Source organism: Hyperoodon ampullatus, assembly GCF_949752795.1.
Source record: "Hyperoodon ampullatus genome assembly, chromosome: 12".
NCBI classification, from domain to species: Eukaryota; Metazoa; Chordata; class Mammalia; order Artiodactyla; family Ziphiidae; genus Hyperoodon; species Hyperoodon ampullatus.
In genome coordinates this window covers 4,459,351-4,477,609 of record NC_136925.1, presented here as the reverse complement: position 1 = coordinate 4,477,609, position 18,259 = coordinate 4,459,351, and the positions used below count along the sequence as shown (strand labels likewise).

The 18,259-nt window shown below is 42.5% G+C and overlaps 1 protein-coding gene across 2 annotated transcripts in view; it reads right to left on the bottom strand.

The window, feature by feature from the left end:
* Window positions 1-418: 418 nt before the first annotated feature.
* Window positions 419-18,259, bottom strand: part of HMGN3 (high mobility group nucleosomal binding domain 3) — a gene marked incomplete at its 3' end in the record, with an annotated part of 29,538 nt that continues 11,697 nt past the window's right edge. Inside the window, exons 2-6 of one of the 2 annotated variants that reach the window (XM_079716770.1) lie at window positions 12,402-12,452; window positions 6,275-6,304; window positions 2,835-2,885; window positions 1,434-1,547; window positions 419-891 (exon numbers count right to left, since the gene is read on the bottom strand). In XM_079716770.1, the coding sequence (XP_079572896.1) occupies window positions 856-891; window positions 1,434-1,547; window positions 2,835-2,885; window positions 6,275-6,304; window positions 12,402-12,452 (282 nt within the window). Of the gene's footprint in view, window positions 892-1,181; window positions 1,314-1,433; window positions 1,548-2,834; window positions 2,886-6,274; window positions 6,305-12,401; window positions 12,453-18,259 lie in introns of those variants that run through there. The other variant, XM_079716769.1, reaches the window with a different exon arrangement.

The following is an 18,259-nucleotide window of genomic DNA, read 5'->3' as shown; positions in this document are numbered from 1 at the left end:
TCAACCAATGGGAAAGTATTTTAATACGAATGTGTAACTTAGTATTATTTTGAAGGTGGGAACATTTTCAAGGATGAGTCCAAGTTTGTGGTTTTTCACCATTCTGGTTTAGCAGAACGCTACCCTATTTATAAGGACTTCAATAAAATAGTGTTGTATTAAGTTTTATTATATGGTGACCATTGTGGGCCACTTCTGGTGTAAAGGATATTAGATGTAATTCTTCTACGCTGGCACTCATAGATGATTTTATTAAAATAACATTTTTAAAGGGCAGAAAATTAAGAAACAATCCTATTTGACTTATTAGAGAGACCATTGCAGAACAGACTGTAGAAATTCTTTACATCTTCTGCAACAATAAAATGAAACACTGCCTACATTTAGCAAAGACACTACTTAGAGGCAGGTATTTTGCAGGCAGGAAAACCTTTTATTTTAAACCACAAATAGTCAGCAGGTGGCCACAACTATCCATGTTTCATTAAATCACATAAAACTTAGGTACAAAAGCACCACTGATTATTGCTCTAGAAAAACTGCATGAAAAAATTCAAATACGCACAGTAAAAACACCACAGTATGCACAGGACTAAATTTTTAAAGCAAGTGCATGGAACGCTGAATCAATTTTACAGACAGCTTCCAATATTAAACTGGTATTTATTTTACTCAAGGATGACAGGAATTTCCAAAAAGCATGACTACGAGAAGGTAAAATGTCCATCCTTATATATTTTTGTATGCCAACTAGTAGAGTCCTAAAAAATTAGCATTTACAAAATACTCGGTAAAAATAGCTTTTAAAAGTTGTCCCAAGAGGTACATAAAATCAACCCCAATTTTCATGACAATTCATTCTCCCTCGTTTACAGATTCAGTTTTCTGTGCCTGTGAAGAAAGAACGGAAGACAAAAAAGATAGAGTTACTATTAAAACAACTATAAGCCAAAGAAGATTCTACCCCACCGACACACACACACTTTGGAACATCTGTTTTTTAGCAGCTCTACTGCAAAACCAACTTCAACTCTGGGTGTAAAACAGACAAGGCAGGAAAATAGGACACAAACACTTGGCTGCCTTTATTGCTTTCTGCTTTGCAAACGACCACGGAAGCTTTACCTGTGAGCTCCCTCGGTTCACGATAAAAAGAACACCACACTACTATCTGATGCTAGTCACTGCAAACGTGCGGAATTTTCTACTGTACCCTTAACTCTCACTGTTTCAATCTGCCCCTTTACTGACAGTGTGCTGGGTGGGGTACCTCTGGAGGCTGAGACATTAACAGTTGAGCGAGAGATGTGGATCTGCAATAACATTACAGGCAATAAAGAGAGACGTTATGAACATGCGGTCGCCGGCTGAAGGATCGAGCAATTGCTTTCAAGACACTGATTCAATCAGCGGGAGGTGTTTAGGGAAAGTACCTCTTCAGCTTTAGTGTCACCGTTTTCAGATGGTGCGGTACCTTCCTTTCCAGCTTCTTGCTTTTCCTCCTCCTTCCCTTTAGCACCTTTGTTAACCTTTGTTGCCAGTTCTTTCTAACAGGGGATCAAAGCACAGGGAAACAGAGCGTGTTAGACACGGTGTGATGTTGTGTAAACTCAGCCAGCCTCCATCCAAGCACAGGGGGAAACACAAGCAAGGCCAATGTGGTGGCTTTTAGGGGAAAATGGAAACCCGGTTCCCCTGAGCTCTGAGTGGGTGACACGGAGGCTCCATGAACATGTAACAGGCAGCTTAGAAAATCCACTGGACTTTGATTTCCCCTCGTGTGTGTCTTTGGTGAGCACCGTCTCTTGCTCAAGTGAGAAGTGGCTCTGCCGTGGGGAGGTAACAGCAGGGGGACGTGGGACGTGGTGAAGCCAGGGCAGACCCAGCAAGAGAAACACTGCGCGTGGGGACCTGGGGCTTAAGTGACAAGAAAGCTGAGAAAGCGCTTAAAAGGAAGGCCCAGAGGAAGAAAAGTTCCTGATTTTAAGACCAAGCTGGGACTTCCCTGGCGGTCCAGTGGTTAAGACTCTGTGCTTCCACGGCAGGGGGCACGGGTTCGATCCCTGGTCGGGGAACTAAGATCCCACAAGCTGTACGGCGCGGCCAAAAAGTAAAAAAATAAAAATAACCAAGCCACAGAAATGAGTTCTGCTTCCGAACTGCCTACTCACACCATGATACATACACATCGTTTCAAAAAATTCACAGCAAGGGACGATGGTCTGAAGGGCAGGGTACAGAAAAGCCACTTTGGGGTAAATTTCTTAATAATTCTGTGCCACAGTTTCCTCATCTGCCAAACGGGATACGTGTACCTACTTCGGTAGGGCTGATGTGAGGATCTATGCATAGCATAAGCACCATGTAACTGTTTGCCGGTATTAATTATTTGCTAGTATTGATTATTATAGGATTATTATTAGTCCTCAGACTGTCCTCCTCAGATCAGTTACGTGACGTCAGAAGCCCCTCCCCACGCCTCCAGCTGTTGGCAGCAGTGTCGCCCAGGCCCGGGCTCACCCCTTCTGAGCCCCATCTGAACGGTGTGTTCTCGAGGCAGCTACCACACCCCGCCTTGGACATGAGGCTTCTCACACCAACACGCTCTGACCTCCTTCGCTTTACGGACCAAACGGAAAACACACGCCCAGTGAAACATAAAGCTGTGCTCTCTGCCTTCGGAGAAAGCCTGTCTGTAGCTGGGGGAAGTTTTCTAGTCCGTACATTGAGCCTGGATCATAAAATGTGATCGTGCCTCGGATGACTCTGGGATATGGGATTATAATTTATTCACTGCTGAAAAAGCCAGAGCAGGGCGCGGGAGCACCTCTTACCTTAGCAGATGTTTTTCTTGCTTTGGGTTCAGGTTTTGGGGGAGCAGGTTTCTGCAAAGATAAATTAAGTTATACAAATACTGAAAAAAGACAACCCTCAGCACCAAAAGGAACAGCAACAAGACTGCTAAAGACAGTTCGTTTTGACTGTGATGTTCATTTCAAAAAAAATATGTCGTCCTATTTTCAGCATCAGGTAGCAGCAAAAAGACCTCCGCATTTCATAACTATTTTCATCCTGGGTTCTCAAGTGAATGGCAGGTGAGATCTGAAAGCCAACTCACTATTCCCCGGGCCAGAACAGCTCTCCGGGAAGAGAGATTTAAGCTTCTGTGTCCCATGTCTCTGTACTTCCTTTTATCACAACACAGCAGCAAGAGGAACGACTCAGGCCCTTGGCCAAATGACTCGGTGAATTCAGTGACACCGGCATTCCGAACAGTCTAGAAATCCTAGCACCATCACAGGCAAAAGCCCATCGGGAATAAGAGAGCTGCCCGTGAAGTGTTCCAAAGCCAGTTCCAAATCCTCCCACCTCCGATGCAGGTTTCAAGCGCTTGTTGAAGCTTGAGCTTCTCCCTACTTTCCTCTTCCAAGGCCAGCTCAAGGTGAGGAGACTCTCCTGCCCATCCAGACCCTGGGCTCATTTGTCCCTAGAGCTTGTTATTAAGAACACAATTATAATGATACAATGTCCACTGTTAGCTCCCAAAGTTCAAGATCTTTCACAGACCCTATTAGCCAAAGAGCCCAGCGGGCAACTCTTTTCCTCTTGCCTCGTGTGGCTCTCCCCACTCCTGGGAACAGAGCCCACCTGTCCCGTGGCCCCAGGCCCCGTCACACAGGGCTTCAGCGCGGCTGCTTCCCAGGGGTCTGAGATGGGCACATGGAGATACAGCGGAAGTGTAAACCTGTGGTTTTCTATAGCTACCTTAGGGCAAATATGTCTCTCGTTGAGTTGGGAAAAAATTACACTTCTTTCCTGGCACCAGGGAGAATGGTTTTTAAATAGAAAACTCTGCCCAGAGTCCCTCTCTGCCCGCCCCGTGGAGAAAAAACACATGTTCCTCCCCAACACCTCCAGAGGTTCAGGATCATACAGAACCTGGCCCTTTCCATCAAGGGCATAAACTGAAATTGCAGTCAGTTCAGTTCTGGAAGATTGACCATTGGACACGACCTCTCAAATAAAAAAAGAAAGTGGAGGGCTTCCCTGGTGGCGCAGTGGTTGAGAGTCCACCTGCCGAGGCAGGGGACACGGGTTCGTGCCCCGGTCCGGGAAGATCCCACATGCCACGGAGTGGCTGGGCCCGTGAGCCATGGTCGCTGAGCCTGCGCGTCCGGAGCCTGTGCTCCGCAACGGGAGAGGCCACGGCAGTGAGAGGCCCGTGTACCGCAAGCAAAAAAAAAAAGAAAAAGAAAGTGGAGCTTGAAAAGTAGGGACTATTTACCTTAACCTTCTGACCACTGTAAATTTGTACTTTGTTCCCCACATCGATCAGCTTTCATGGCTCCTAAATTTTCAGGATTAAAAAAATTTTATTTTGGGCTTTGATGTGGTGTATTAACATGTCCTACTTTTCTCAATTTACAGCAAATAATGTCATTTCATATTATTTTCTGTTAAGACAGACCTTTCCCCCAAACTCAGCATTCGTGTTTTGATGGGACAGGAAATGATGAGGCTTCCAAGGAGGCTCTGCGTCAGCACCACGGGCAACGATGTCAGTGGAAGGTATTATATTGCTGGTCCCTGGTGCTCAGGAAAGGCCTTATTTTAAATTTTGGCTTTTGACTTACATGATCTACCCCCTTGAAAGGCTAGATATCCATGGAATACAATGGCTTTCAGTATAATCTACAGTGAAATCTACAAAAGAGTTAAAACTTAACTTCTCAACCACAGTGAAAATTATACCACTGGACAAGCACACCACCTTTGAGGGGTTTTGGCAGAATCTGGGTTAACTGGGTACACACACGACCACACCTCCCAGGTCTTAACCTTCCTGGTACCTCTGACATTGCTTCCTAGGTTGGGACTCCTGTGAAACACTGGCTCAGCCAACCCAAACCTGGCTATACTTCTGAACCTGTGAATGGTCCCAATACCTGCTTTTTTTTTTTTCTTTCAATGTGTGAAACAAGTTTAGCAAAAATATATTGAGAAGAAAAGCCAGAAACTGCTATATATTTTTTTAATTTGTGAAACAAGTTTAGCAAAAATATATTGAGGAGAAAAGCCAGAAACCAGTATTTTTTTTTTTAAACTCAGAAACAAGTTTCCAATATCCATTTCAGCTTGGATTCCCTACACTGTGCCAGGCACAGGTGTGGGCTGAGGAGGAAATCCATGCTTCCCTGAAGGTCACAGTAGCTTGCAGCTCCCAGGCTATCTCGTATCAGGATACGTGCCATCAGCCAAGAGGTCCATGCCTTTCCCTCTGCGTGTCAGCGGGCAGTGCACATAAAGTAACCCAAGTCCTCCGCCAGAGAGGCAGGCTGCCCTGTCTTGGCAGAAGGAGTACTGGTGCGTGAGCAGGGCGGCAGGGAGGAGTACTGGAGCCAGCCGGGAGCACAGCGTGGTGAGGAGGGCTGAGGCACACTCCTGGCCAAGGCTTGCTCACACCAGCCAGTCCCAGCTTTAATGATCTTAACCCTTGTCCTTTCCCTGGGCCTGGCCCACAGAGGGAGACCCCAGGTGGCAGAGTGGAAATTGTTACTTTTTCAAATTCTGTAGTTCTGAAGTGAGGCTAGAGCCTATGGATTCAGACAACCTTCAAAACGTCCTGACTAAGGAATACAATGGAAGGCTAGGACTTTGCTAATGTAATTCTTCATCTCAGGGATCCAGTGATATCAAACAGCTTCCTGGGCTTTGTATGCTTGCTAAACGGGCTGGCCACTGTTTTTCACCAACGTGTCTGATCAAGTGAGTTGCTGGCAACACCGGTCAAAGTTGCTAGAAATTCTGACCCAGGTTATTTCTAAAAAGGAAATAAAAAAAGCTCAAGGGAAATACCACCTTCATCTTCCTTCTGCTGCTTTGCTCTGGACCGAGGGAACGTGTATTCATAAGAGCTAACAGGGCTTCCCTGGTGGCGTAGTGGTTGAGAATCTGCCTGCCAATGCAGGGGACACGGGTTTGAGCCCCGGTCTGGGAAGATCCCACATGCCGCGGAGTGGCTGGGCCCGTGAGCCATGGCCGCTGAGCCTGCGCATCTGGAGCCTGTGCTCCGCAACAACAGAGGCCGTGAAAGTGAGAGGCCTGCACACCGCGATGAAGAGTGGCCCCCGCTTGCCACAACTAGAGAAAGCCCATGCACAGAAACGAAGACCCAACACAGCCATAAATAAATAAATAAATAAATAAATAAATAAATAAATACATTAAAAAAAAAAAAAAAAGAGCTAACAACAATGGGGTCCAAAGTACTCACCGCTGACAACCTGGCAGACCGTCTGGTGGGCTACAAAGGAAAGGAAAACAAAAAGACATATTTTTTGGTGATTATACACAACCAAGTTGAGTTTTAAAAATTCATTCTTACTGTCTTACTTTGTTGAAAGAATAGAATGCATGAGTCCCATTACCCTCCCCAGGTGAGCACAGTGAAACATACCCCCAAGTGCCCTGGGCACTGGAATATTCCAGAAGAACTGTTCCTAAAGAGGTGTAGGCTCACAGTTCAAAGAAATGGCCTTTTGCAGTAGAGGGTGGGGCGGACAAGGAAAAGGCCAAGAAGACACATTTAGGCTCCAACCCAAACTTCTGTGATAAAACTGGCCACAGGAGCACTGAGGTGCTATTTAAGAACCAGTCCAGTCTGACTCTTGTTCCTTACAAATGGAACTAAAGCTTATAAATTAATACTAAAAGAGGCTTATATAATTGTGCAGAAACCGAAATAGCAGGAGTCCCCTCCCTGGTTACTACATTAGAAAAGAGAATGACTACAAATCTTAGGCAGTTAACAAGCAAGACTTCCTTTTACCTGTAACAAAATAAACACATTGATTTATCTATGAAATGCGCACATTGAAAGATGTAAATAATCTTTTTAATAACCTCATCTTTTCATTTAGAAGTTTACAAATTTAGAGAAACTGGGTTGAGGTTGGTATTGTTCAAGGAAATCTCTTCTTCAAGGATGGTGCAAGTTAACAACAAACGACATGGCAAAGAAAATTTCTAAGAGCAGAACTGTTCTAGGCATTTCAGAAAAACGCATATAGAATTGACACTCTACTTCCCACCAGCAAAAGACGGCTCCCCGAGGGATTTCACTTTCTAAAAGTACAACTGCCTTTCTTTAAGAGTGTTCCAGAAGCAAATACTCCACACTTTCTGTCTGTTTTGTTCACTGCTCTATCTCCAGTAGAACAGTGTACCACCTAACATACAGTGGATATGCAAGAATACTGGCTGAAAAAAATAAACTCAAGCTTTCCCCTAATTTGCTGCCTTATGCAGACTTTGCCTCATTACAATAGCTGAAATGTCTCAGATAATCTTTTAAGGGGGTCAGCAGGAGCCTGGCTCAGGATTGCAAGGAATCATGGAATTCTCTTGTCAGGCTAGGTCAGCTGGTCAAGGCCAAAGTCAAAGAAATGTTTCTTGCCGACTCCACATGGAAGAACTTTCTCGCTGAAAATAGCTAGCGGAAGCTAAAGTCATCTTTCTTTAAACTGCAGAAGGAAATGAAGGGCCAGAGCCTTCTGGAATAATTTTAACCTTGGGGTCGTGTGCAAAGCTGAGCTGGACTTCAGGCTGGCAGGCAGAACATGCCGAGTCGGGGAGACTGTGCAGGCTACCCGTGGGCTGTGACACGTCACTGCAGGGGTAAGGGGTGCACAGTGTGGGAGGCGGGGCCTGGACCAGATGCTCCATGGGGATCACCATGGCGTCTGCTGGATTATCATGGGATAATTGGAACCTGTAACCATTCTGGGAACCAGAACCCAAATCCTGTAGCGCCTTTCCCAGGCTGGTTAATTGCATGTGTCGGGTATCCCCGAAGAGGCAGCATTATCACTTAAACCGGGCAGCAAGTGGGTAACCTGTGCTCCTTCAGTGTGCTTTCTGAGCATGTTGGAGCAAAGGAGCATCCTCCAATTACCAACCAGAGCTCAGCTTAACGCTTCTGTGTGGCTTCAAGAACCGCCCACACTGCCTCAAGAGGAAAGTGCAGCCGGCAGAAGAGGGCTCGGAAAGATGCCCTCTGAGAGGAAAATCGGCGGCCTCTTTGCTAAAGGGGGTTGAACAGGTCTTGTCTGAATCCCTCCCACTTGGTGTCCCCCTGCGTGTGCCCGGTTGGCCTTCCCTCCCGTCTCCTATCTGGACCCCATCTGCACAGAACCCCCTTGTCTTGCACTTCTGTAGTGGGAGCCCTCAGTAAAACGTGGAGGTAAATGGACTAGTAAGCGCCAGACATGCAAGTGTGAGCTTGCAGGGTGCAATGCCAAGGCCCCTCCTCACTTACCATCCAGTTTGGAGCCTGAAAAGGGGCCAACAGGTTAACCATTACTTCTAAGGGCTTCCCTATCCACCAACGAGCTGTCCTGAATAAGGTCTCATTGAAGCGAAGCCAAATCCTCTGGAAAATCCCCCGACTCCGGGGCTGTTGCTCCCCTCCCTCCCTCTCCAGGCAAAGACGCAAACACACTGAAGAGCAGGAGGGATGTCAGAGCCGCCCCCAACCCTGGTCCCCAACGCCCATCCGCCACCCCCTCCCCGGGATTTCCAGAGAGACTTCCAACCAAGCCCTGCTCTGCAGGGCCTGCAAGCTGTTCCGATCCAAAAGACTCGCTACCTTTTCATAACTCAGGTCCAGTACAAGAGTTTCAAAATAAAAAGCCTAGGAAATTAATGCAAAAACAGAGTTTGCCTTTCTAGGCTGTCTAAACCAAGCCGTCTCTAAAAACCACATGTTTTACTGTAAAATGATTTTATGACTTCCTGCTAAAATTTACCAGCTCTTCTTTCTACGCTAAAAAAAAAGAGACTTCTTTTAAACGTTCCTTTTCGGTAGCCATTCTAAGAGATTTCCTTTCTCACTGCAGACACAGGAGGCTGAAACGAAGCTTCACTCACAGTCAGCAGTACTGATTATGCACCAAGTGTATACACCTTCCTGGAATGTTTCATCAGCTTTCACAAGCCTTCAAATCTATAAATAATTGGACCATATATACCAGATATAAAATAGACCAGACTGCTCTTTTTCCCTCTTTCAAACACTAGAATTCAAAGTATTCATTTAAGACTCAGGCTTTGGGGCAGAACTACTATGAATAAAAAAATAATAAGAATTTCTCCTGAGAAACAACAAGGATTTACTGTAGCACACAGGGAACTATATTCAATATCTTGTAATAAACTACAATGGAAATGAATTTTAAAAAAGAATACAGATATACACATATATGTGTATAACCGAATCACTTTGTATGCACCTGAAACTAACACAATATTGTAAATCAACTATACTTCAATTTAAAGAAAAAAAAAAGAGAATTTCTCTCCATCTGTTGACTGTGAGTCCTCAGGAAAAGTGGCCAAAAGAGCAGTTCTAAGGGAAAAGAGGAAGGTTTTTAGAATGACAGATCGCTAAAAGTTACAGAAACAATGTGAGGGTTTGTCACTGTGGTACACAGGTGCTGGGCACTATGGTATTATTCAGTAAGCATTTTATTGGTTACATGGTAATTCCCCAGGTTGGAGAAAATTACGGTGAAGGCTACTATGAAAGACGTGAAGTCTTTCACTTTAATGTCCTGGTTGCAAAAGCAATGTAGAAGTCTAATCTCAATATGACAAAATTCCCTGGGAGAGCTAGATGCAAGTAGAATCACTGGACTTTGCTGAATACTGGACTTTGCTTGAAACATATGGGCCATTCCATTGGAATTCAGAAGCATATTTATTTTTATGAGATTTCTTAATGCTTCTTAGCTTCACCATGTACTTCCAAGCAAAGCCCACAAGTCAAGTTGCTTTTAACTTTCAAAAACGAATGACGAGCTAATTAGAATTTCCCTTCTTTGCAAAACGGGGAAGTGGGGCAAGATGTGTATCAGGGCCTTAGCTGGAGAATGAAGACAGAGAAAAGGCACTGGGGGATCAGATTTTTTTTTTTTTTTTTTTTTTTTTTTGGCTGTGTCCTGCGGCATGCGGGATCTTACTTCCCCCACCAGGGATCGAACCCATGCCCCCTGCATCGGGAGTGTGGAGTCTTAACCACTGGAATGCCAGGGAAGTCCCATGACCAGATTTTTATGATGACCCCAAAAGGGGCTTGAGGATAGGGGATTCTGAGTCAGAAGACGCAGACGTCTTCCCTGATTCTGCAGTTTACAAGTCGTGACGCCTGGGGAAAATCATGTCTTTCTCTGCGCGCCTTGTTTGCTCTCTTCAAATGGGGATGATAACTCCTACGTGTTGACCGAAACAGCGCTTCTCTGACATAAATTACTCCCTCTCATTGCTTTCTTTTTCTTCATAGCAAATTTTCAGTCACTTTTTATTTACTGTCTCTTTCCCCCTACCACAATGGAAGCTCCATGAAGGCAGAGAGTTTTGCTCCTTTGGTTCACTGTGGAATCTGTGCAGCCAGGTGCATTCAAGTGCTCCCTACATTTTTTGTTTGCTTTGGTTGGAATGTCTCCCTGAAAATGCTGAAAGGCTCTCTGCCCTCATTCCATGGTTATTTTAAGGATCAGATCAAACAATGGAGGTGAAAGGGCTTTGAAAACTGCCCAGCGTAATGACTGTAGCATATTGTTTTGGTCATTTATTGTCCAGATACTATACTCTGCACTATGCCCTTTAAATATCATGGAGTGGAAGATGATTTTCGAAAGGGGATCCCCCTTTGTAACTGATATCTACTGGCTGTAGCCTAGGCTGTGCACACTCACGACATAACTAGAAAATTCAGTCAATTCACTGGGGGAAAAAATCAATCAGTATACGGTCAGACAGTTCTTACCCCAAAGCACCACCAACTAACTGACCTTTTCCCTTTTCAAACAACTACGTTGGTGTCCTGAAGGCAAATCACAAGTTTTAATCTGGTGTTGGCTTAAAGGACAGGAAAAGAGTCTTTTCTAGGAAAGAGTTTTGTTAGCAATAAGATAATACATGTAATCAGATAAAATATTAGAAGTAATAATGTAAAAATATAAGTAATAAAAATTCTGAGGTAAAAGAATATGCATAAGACAGTTGTATAAGCAAAAATCTTTTACATATATTCCAACCAGCTTGATGGTTTTTAGTGTGGAAGGGAGGGAAAGGCTGTTTTCACTATCCAAGACCTGCTGTGTGTAATGGTTTCTAGGTTTTCTGACTGTCAAATCAACTTAAATAGCAGTCCCCGAGGAGAAACCCAAATGCATTTTGTGCCCAAATCTAAAAACATTAAGGGAGTATTACACTTAGCCAACTGTCCTACAAATTGTATTTTGCCATTTTCAAGAAAATTCAAGCATTTGAACTTTGGTATGATAACATTTTTCGGTTGGTTCTAAGCATTTGTTTAGTGACTCTGGATCACCAACTTCACCTCCCAAACTCAATGTTAGACACTGAATACTGGGTAAATGGATGGTGGGGACTTGGCTATCGGCAGTTCTGTTTGTTTTGCTTTTAAATGATTTCTTTACAGATTCCGTTAAAGATTTTCCATTCGGCAGAACGAACTTCCCTGTGCAAATCGTGTGTAGGGGTTTTGCTCTCATGACAACCTCTGAATTATTAACACAGTATGAGTCACCCAATCAAAGAATCCGTAACTAGATATTGTTTTTGTCTCTCCCATGACCCCTTTTAGTTTATAAGTTCAAGGATTAGGAGCTGCAGTTTTTCCACACACTGTAAAGCTCTGTGCAAAAGGGAATGGCTGTCATCACAGTTACCATCTCACTTGCTGCTTTTTTAGCTCATCTCCTTTCAGAAGTTCATGATATGACCACGGAAGGTCAAATGCAAGCATCTCTTCCTAGCTTTCTGGAGATTTCTGTATTTTATACAGAGCTTCTTTGACTTATTGTCTAATTATCCCAAGCCCTAAGAATTTTCCTGATTAAAAAAAACTTTAATATTTTGACATTTTATGTATCCTTCATAGTTTTTGACTTTAGAGATGACTCCTTTTAGGCAAATATTCAGAACCCAAAAAGTAATCTATAGTTCACTCACTGGAGCAGAGAATTTATTAAATCAAGTCTTTCATTTCCTTGCTGTGAAAGACCGACTTTGTTCTCCTTGATGAATTTACCTATTATCTCGCTCTTTGCCCAGAAGGAATTCTCAGTATCCCTTTTAACAGACAGCAGCGCCAACAGGTAGAAACATAAACAACATAGCAAGTGGAAAATGCCTCATGAGTGCCCCTAACTGAAATCTATCCAGGCTAAGGGAGGCTACACAGCCACACTTTTATCTCTGGTTTATGTCGTCTCAACAATCTGGTTTCGAAGAGTATTCATTCAGATGTAGACCACCATAACGATATTAAAAATTCCAGTTAATAATTAAATACAGGATGTCAAAGATACACTTACCTCCTGTTTAGTTACTTTGGATCCATCCTTGCCTTCTGGATTCTCTGGAGACTAGAAAGAAAGAATTTCGGTGAATTGTATTTAAATCGGACAATGGATATTAAAAGACCACATAAGCCAATGATATTCTGCAGGGAAAAGTAAGTTTGTAAGAGGATATGTTTCACACACACACACACACACACACACACACACACACACTGCATTTATCTGCATAACTGCTCTAAGATTATACCAGGAAGTATTGCAAGAACTGATCTGAGCCCCTGTTCTCAATGCACATTCACTCTAAGGAATTTTCATTGATCTCTCGCTGCCCGGTAAAGAACAGGGACCCAGCAGTCAGCAGCAGGGGTGCCTGGGACCCAACACATGTTCCAGTCACTTTGTTTCCCTAAGGCGAGAGCAGGGAAAACCTAAGCCAAGCGCAAAAGCGTACTTTCACCCCATACTCGCCTAGCTTTGATTTCTAGCCCATTTCTTGATACGACTTGATACATTTATCGTGAGTTCCTATTTTTCCATCGTCAGCTCCAGGCTCTCTCCCACACTCCCAGCCTCGGTAGGACGGCCCAGTGCCCGGCCACGCCAGCCGACTTCTTTCCTGATTTTGATCCATCCCCCCACCCGGGGGGGGCACCCTCCCACTCTCGCGACAGCTCAAACCTGACTCCCAACGGGGGAAATACACTTAGATTTATGAGACGCATCAATGATCCCAATATATTTTTATTGGTTAAAGACAATAAATAAGATAAAAACTATTCAACTAATTAGAAAATTAAAACTATTTAACACAAGATAGGAACGGAGTTCCCAGGGTGAAAACATACAAAGAGCAAACAACATTTGGCACAAATGTTTGGCTTAGGAAAATAAAGCAGCTATGCGGTAATGCCTCATCTGATAAAATGAGAAAAACATTCAAAGCTCCTAAAACCCACTGTTTGCTGGGGTTGGTGACACTGTAAATTAATATAATATTTTCAGAGAACAGCCTGGCAACATGAAAAAGACACTTAGGACTAATCATATAATGACCTAGTAATTCCAAGAGGCTTTGTAAAAATACGGTTTTGTTGGTACTGTTTCTAATATGAAATAACTAGAAACAACTCACATGATCAGTAAATAACAGAGAAATATTTAAATAAATGATATAATGACTAAGGCAATGCGATTAAAAATAGTTAGGCTATGTGAATACATGGAAAGTCCACATAAAGTTAAGGCTAAATTTAAACACTTAGATTATAGGGGAATTCCCTGGCGGTCCAGTGGTTAGGACTCTGTGCTTTCACTGCCAAGGGCCCGGGTTCGATCCCTGGTCAGGGAACTAAGATCCCACAAGTCGCACAGCACGGCCAAAGAAAATAAACACTTAGATTATAAAGTAATATGGAGAACACAGGTCAGAAGTAGATAAAGACTTTGAGAAAGACAAAAGCTTTGCTTCAAGACACAATAAGCCTTCTCTTCTTCCCTGGGGCTGCCTGTCACCCACCGTTACCCACCGTCTACCGATTCATCTCTCTTCAGAACCTCCCAGATCCATGGAGCTCTCTCCTGTTTCCCAAATCAACCAATTATTTTTCCCTCATCCATGGAATCTTCTCTATCATCAAGGAAAACAAAGCTTCTCTTTTCTTTCTTTTATTTTTTTTTAATTGTGTTAAATTTCTTGGTGCAAATTTCTATTTATTATTTATTTATTTATTTATTTATTTATTTATTTATTATTTTTTGGCCATGCTGCTCGGCATGCAGGATGCTAGTTCCCCAGCCAGGGATCAAACCCGTGCCCCCTGCAGTGGAAGCTTAGAGTCTTAACCACTGGACTGGTGGCGGGGGGGACGGGGTGGAGTCCCAGAACTTCTCTTTTCTGTCCCCACTCTCTTGCAAAGAATGTCTGGCTCACAGATCTCATGCTATATCAGCCAGCTGAGTTAGAGACAGAAAAATCTTAGAAAATTGAATCCCTAGGTGAGCCATTTGGCTTTGCTCATTTCCACGGTTACAAACTTGACCCTTCTGGCCACAAACCAGATCCTCTGTTGTCTAAAGTGCTGGGCTCTCATTCTTACTTATCAGGCCACTCAGTTGATTCAATCTGGGGTACCCTCCAGCTGTAACTGATAGGCTTTTAAAGAAGCAGCACACAACTACTACTGATGTTAAATGACATTAAAAAAATGTTCTTAAACTGATGCTAGTGACATTATGTTCAATATTCTTCTAGGCAGTGGATTTGTGACAGCAACATGACCGAAAGATCACTCTCTAAACACTGACCTAACAATGTTTGTATTGGACGCAAATTACTGAAAAAGAGAAACTTGGAAAGACCCCACCAAAAAAGCAGGTATAACTGAAAATGTTAATACTTTCAGATGCATGAACGAATGAACCTAAGACTGGAGATGGGAAGAGATACAACTCCAGCAAAGTTCAACCTCTCCGTAAGAGCATTCTATGAACAAGCACATAGAAAACTGCAAGTCAGGAACAACCCAAGTGATCTTCACCCTGGGGTCAGCGGGGTACTGTGGCACACCTGCAGGTCAAGACACTGGCTTCAATCGTGGCTCTCTACCTAGGAGATGTGTGATCTGGGGCAGTGACTTGATCACTGTGGCTCACTCTCTTCATCTGATAGATGATAATGACATCTAACTCAGAGGATCATGCTTACGATCCAGCCAGATGTTGGCGAGAGCATTTCACAGACTGAATTGCTATACAGATGTTATACAACAAAATATATAAGCCTTCTGAATTATCAAATAGGATATATCATATTCAACAGGGCCTTGAGGTTGAGCACATTTCCTTACATCCAGAGTCCCTGCAACCTTGTCGTCTGTTTTTGTTACACAGAGTAACAGGTACATGACTTTGGAAAGGCCTACCGTTTCGGGCTGTCTTATCACGCACACTGTCCACTGTTAACACTTAGCCATGAGGCTGCAGAGAGAGGAGATCATGGTATGAAGGGATTAAAAGAGAAGCCCGAAGGTTTTGTCCCAAGGGATCTTGAGGAATAAAAACAAAGAAAAGGGAGAAATGAGGCTTGGGGGTGTACACAGATGATCTCAGATGTACTTCAACCACCTTGTGTGCTGACGGGAAGGGAAGTGAGTTAGAGGGGATGTGGGGAATCCCCAGGCAGAGGGGTTCTTGCCCCACCCCCCCAGACAGGGCAGGCTTATGCTAATCCAGTTGGAACCCAGAAGGGTCAAGAGGGCAGAGAACCACGGTCTAACAGAAAGACCTCATGCACATATCTGAGGCTCCTTCAGCACCCAAGTAGTTGGGGACTGAGCTGAGAGCCAGCAAGGGGTGGGGGACACACGTGGTGGCCTGATGGAAGGCACAGCAGGGATTCTGGGGGAGTCGGAAGCACCACTGAGAGATGATCTGAGGGCAAGTTGGCAGGCAGGTGGATCACTGAACACCTGGTGACCCAATGGAGACACAAAATCAGCCAAGAGCATGAAATTTGGCAAAAATCAACAGGTAGTTGAACTTTTTAAAATTACAAGTTCTGAAAATTAAAGTAAGCTCCTTGAAATAAAAAAACTCAAGACCAGGGACAGTAGAAGAAATAATGAATTGTCACAGACTGCTGAGGAATTAGCCCAGAATGCAGGAAAGAGAAATAAAGAGATAATACAAAAGAGAGGTTAGGAGACATGGTGGCTAACTGCAAGGTTCCACATGTATCTCATAGACATTCAGAAGCAGAGAACAGAGATACTAACTAGTATGGAAGGCAAAGGCATAATGGGTGAGAACTTTCCCAGACTGAAGTCATGAGTCTCCAGATGGAAAACTCACACCAAGGAACAAACTGGAAACAAAACAAAGCAAACAAATACAATGAGACATAATAAAACTACAGAAGGTCAAGGAAAATGAGAAAAATCTTTAAAAGTTATCAGAATTAAAAGATGAATTATTTTCAAAGAATTACTTCTCAAGCATCTATAAATTATAAGAAACTACAAAGCAATGTTCAAGGAGTTGAGGAAAACTGTCAGCCTAGAATCCTATACCCAGCTATCATTCTAGAGTGAAGGCAAAATAAAGACATATCAGAATACAAATACTAAGAGAGTTTACTACCAACAGAGCCTTTCTTCCAACAAGGATCCAGTACTAAATAGTCAAATTCAGTGATAAGAAAAGTGAATTAAGATGAAAGGAAAATATGTAAGAAAAAATGTATAAAATATATTGGCAAATCTAATTATTACCTGTCGATACTAATATGTATTTTTTGTGTGTTTAAAAATATTTCAGTAGAAATCCTAGACTAGTGCTGCCCTATAGAATTATAACACATAATTTTAGATTTTCTAACAGCCACATGAAGAAAGTTAAAAGCCATGGGTGAAATTAATTGTAATAACATATTTTATATAACTGAACATATCTAAAGTTTTATCATTTCAACATGTTATCAATATCCAAATTATTAATGAGATATTTCACAAAGTTTCTTGGTACTAAATCTTCAAAACCTGGCATGTATTTTACACTTACAGCACACCTCCATTCAAATGTTAAGTTTTCACCAGGAGTACCTGACCCTCTAAATATGTTAGAGATCATAAAGTTTATAGTAGTTTCACACATCCAGGTTGTTGCAAACATATTTAAAATTTTCCAGTAACTGAATCTAATACCAGTTCTTAAATTTAAATTGATTACAACTAAAATTTTAAAAATTCAGCTCATTCTTTCTCATTGGCTAATAGACTCATGCAGTTAATGGCTGCCATATCGGATGGCACAATTCTAGACAATAACAACTGCAAAAGATGAGAGGAGGGGGAACAGATCATCCTCACCCCCAGCATGGGAGGGTCCTGGTTTTGTTCTGGAGAATGATACTGACACAGAGTCATTTTAGACTCTGTTAAAACAAAATTTAAAGACAGGCATTAAAAATTTTAAGAAAATAAATAAGATCTATAATCTTAAAAATCAGGAGAAGTGGAATAAGGCAAATTTTACAATCAAAGGCAGGGGAGAAAAGAGCAAACCAAAGGAAAACACATAATAAATAGAAACCACAAAATAAGTCATTAAAAAGTCCAAATATATTAGTTATCATAATATACCTAAAGAAATTATATTAGTTCATTATAATGTCAAGTAACAGAGACATAGAACAATACAGGTATATGATTCCACTTTTACAAATTTTAAAACAAATCAATATTATGGATTTATATATGACATATACATCATAAACGTATAAAATCATGGACTGGAAGGATACACACCAAATTCATGATCATGCTTCTCTCCAGGGAGGCTGACAAGGCAAGGGAACCAAGGGGGTGTTCCGAACTTGAACTTTATCTGTAACATTTTATTTTTAGAAAGATCTGAAGCAAATAGGATAAAAAAAAGTTCAAATGTGTGAATTCTGAGTGATGGGTAAATAGGTATGTTATATTATTTCCTGAATTTTTCTGTACTTAAAACCCCGTAAAAATATTACCAATATTCAGGGGGTAGGGGAGTGGAAGCAAAGCCCAGCTGGCAGTGCCACATCTACTCCCAACACAAATTCCATGACTATTAGTGCTTTCTGATTCCCTTTTTTTTAAACAGTTATTTTCTTTTTTCTTTTTTTATTTATTTTTAATTTTTTTGGCTACGCCATGCAGCGTGCAGGATCTTACTTCCCCAACCAGGGATCAAATCCATGCCCTCTGCAATGGAAGTGTGGAGTCTTAACCACCGGACTGCCAGGGAAGTCCCAGTGTTTTCTGTATTTCTTAAATGGCTTATAAGTCTGGTCCACACACTGCCTCTTCTTTTTCTGTTCAAGACATATAATTCAT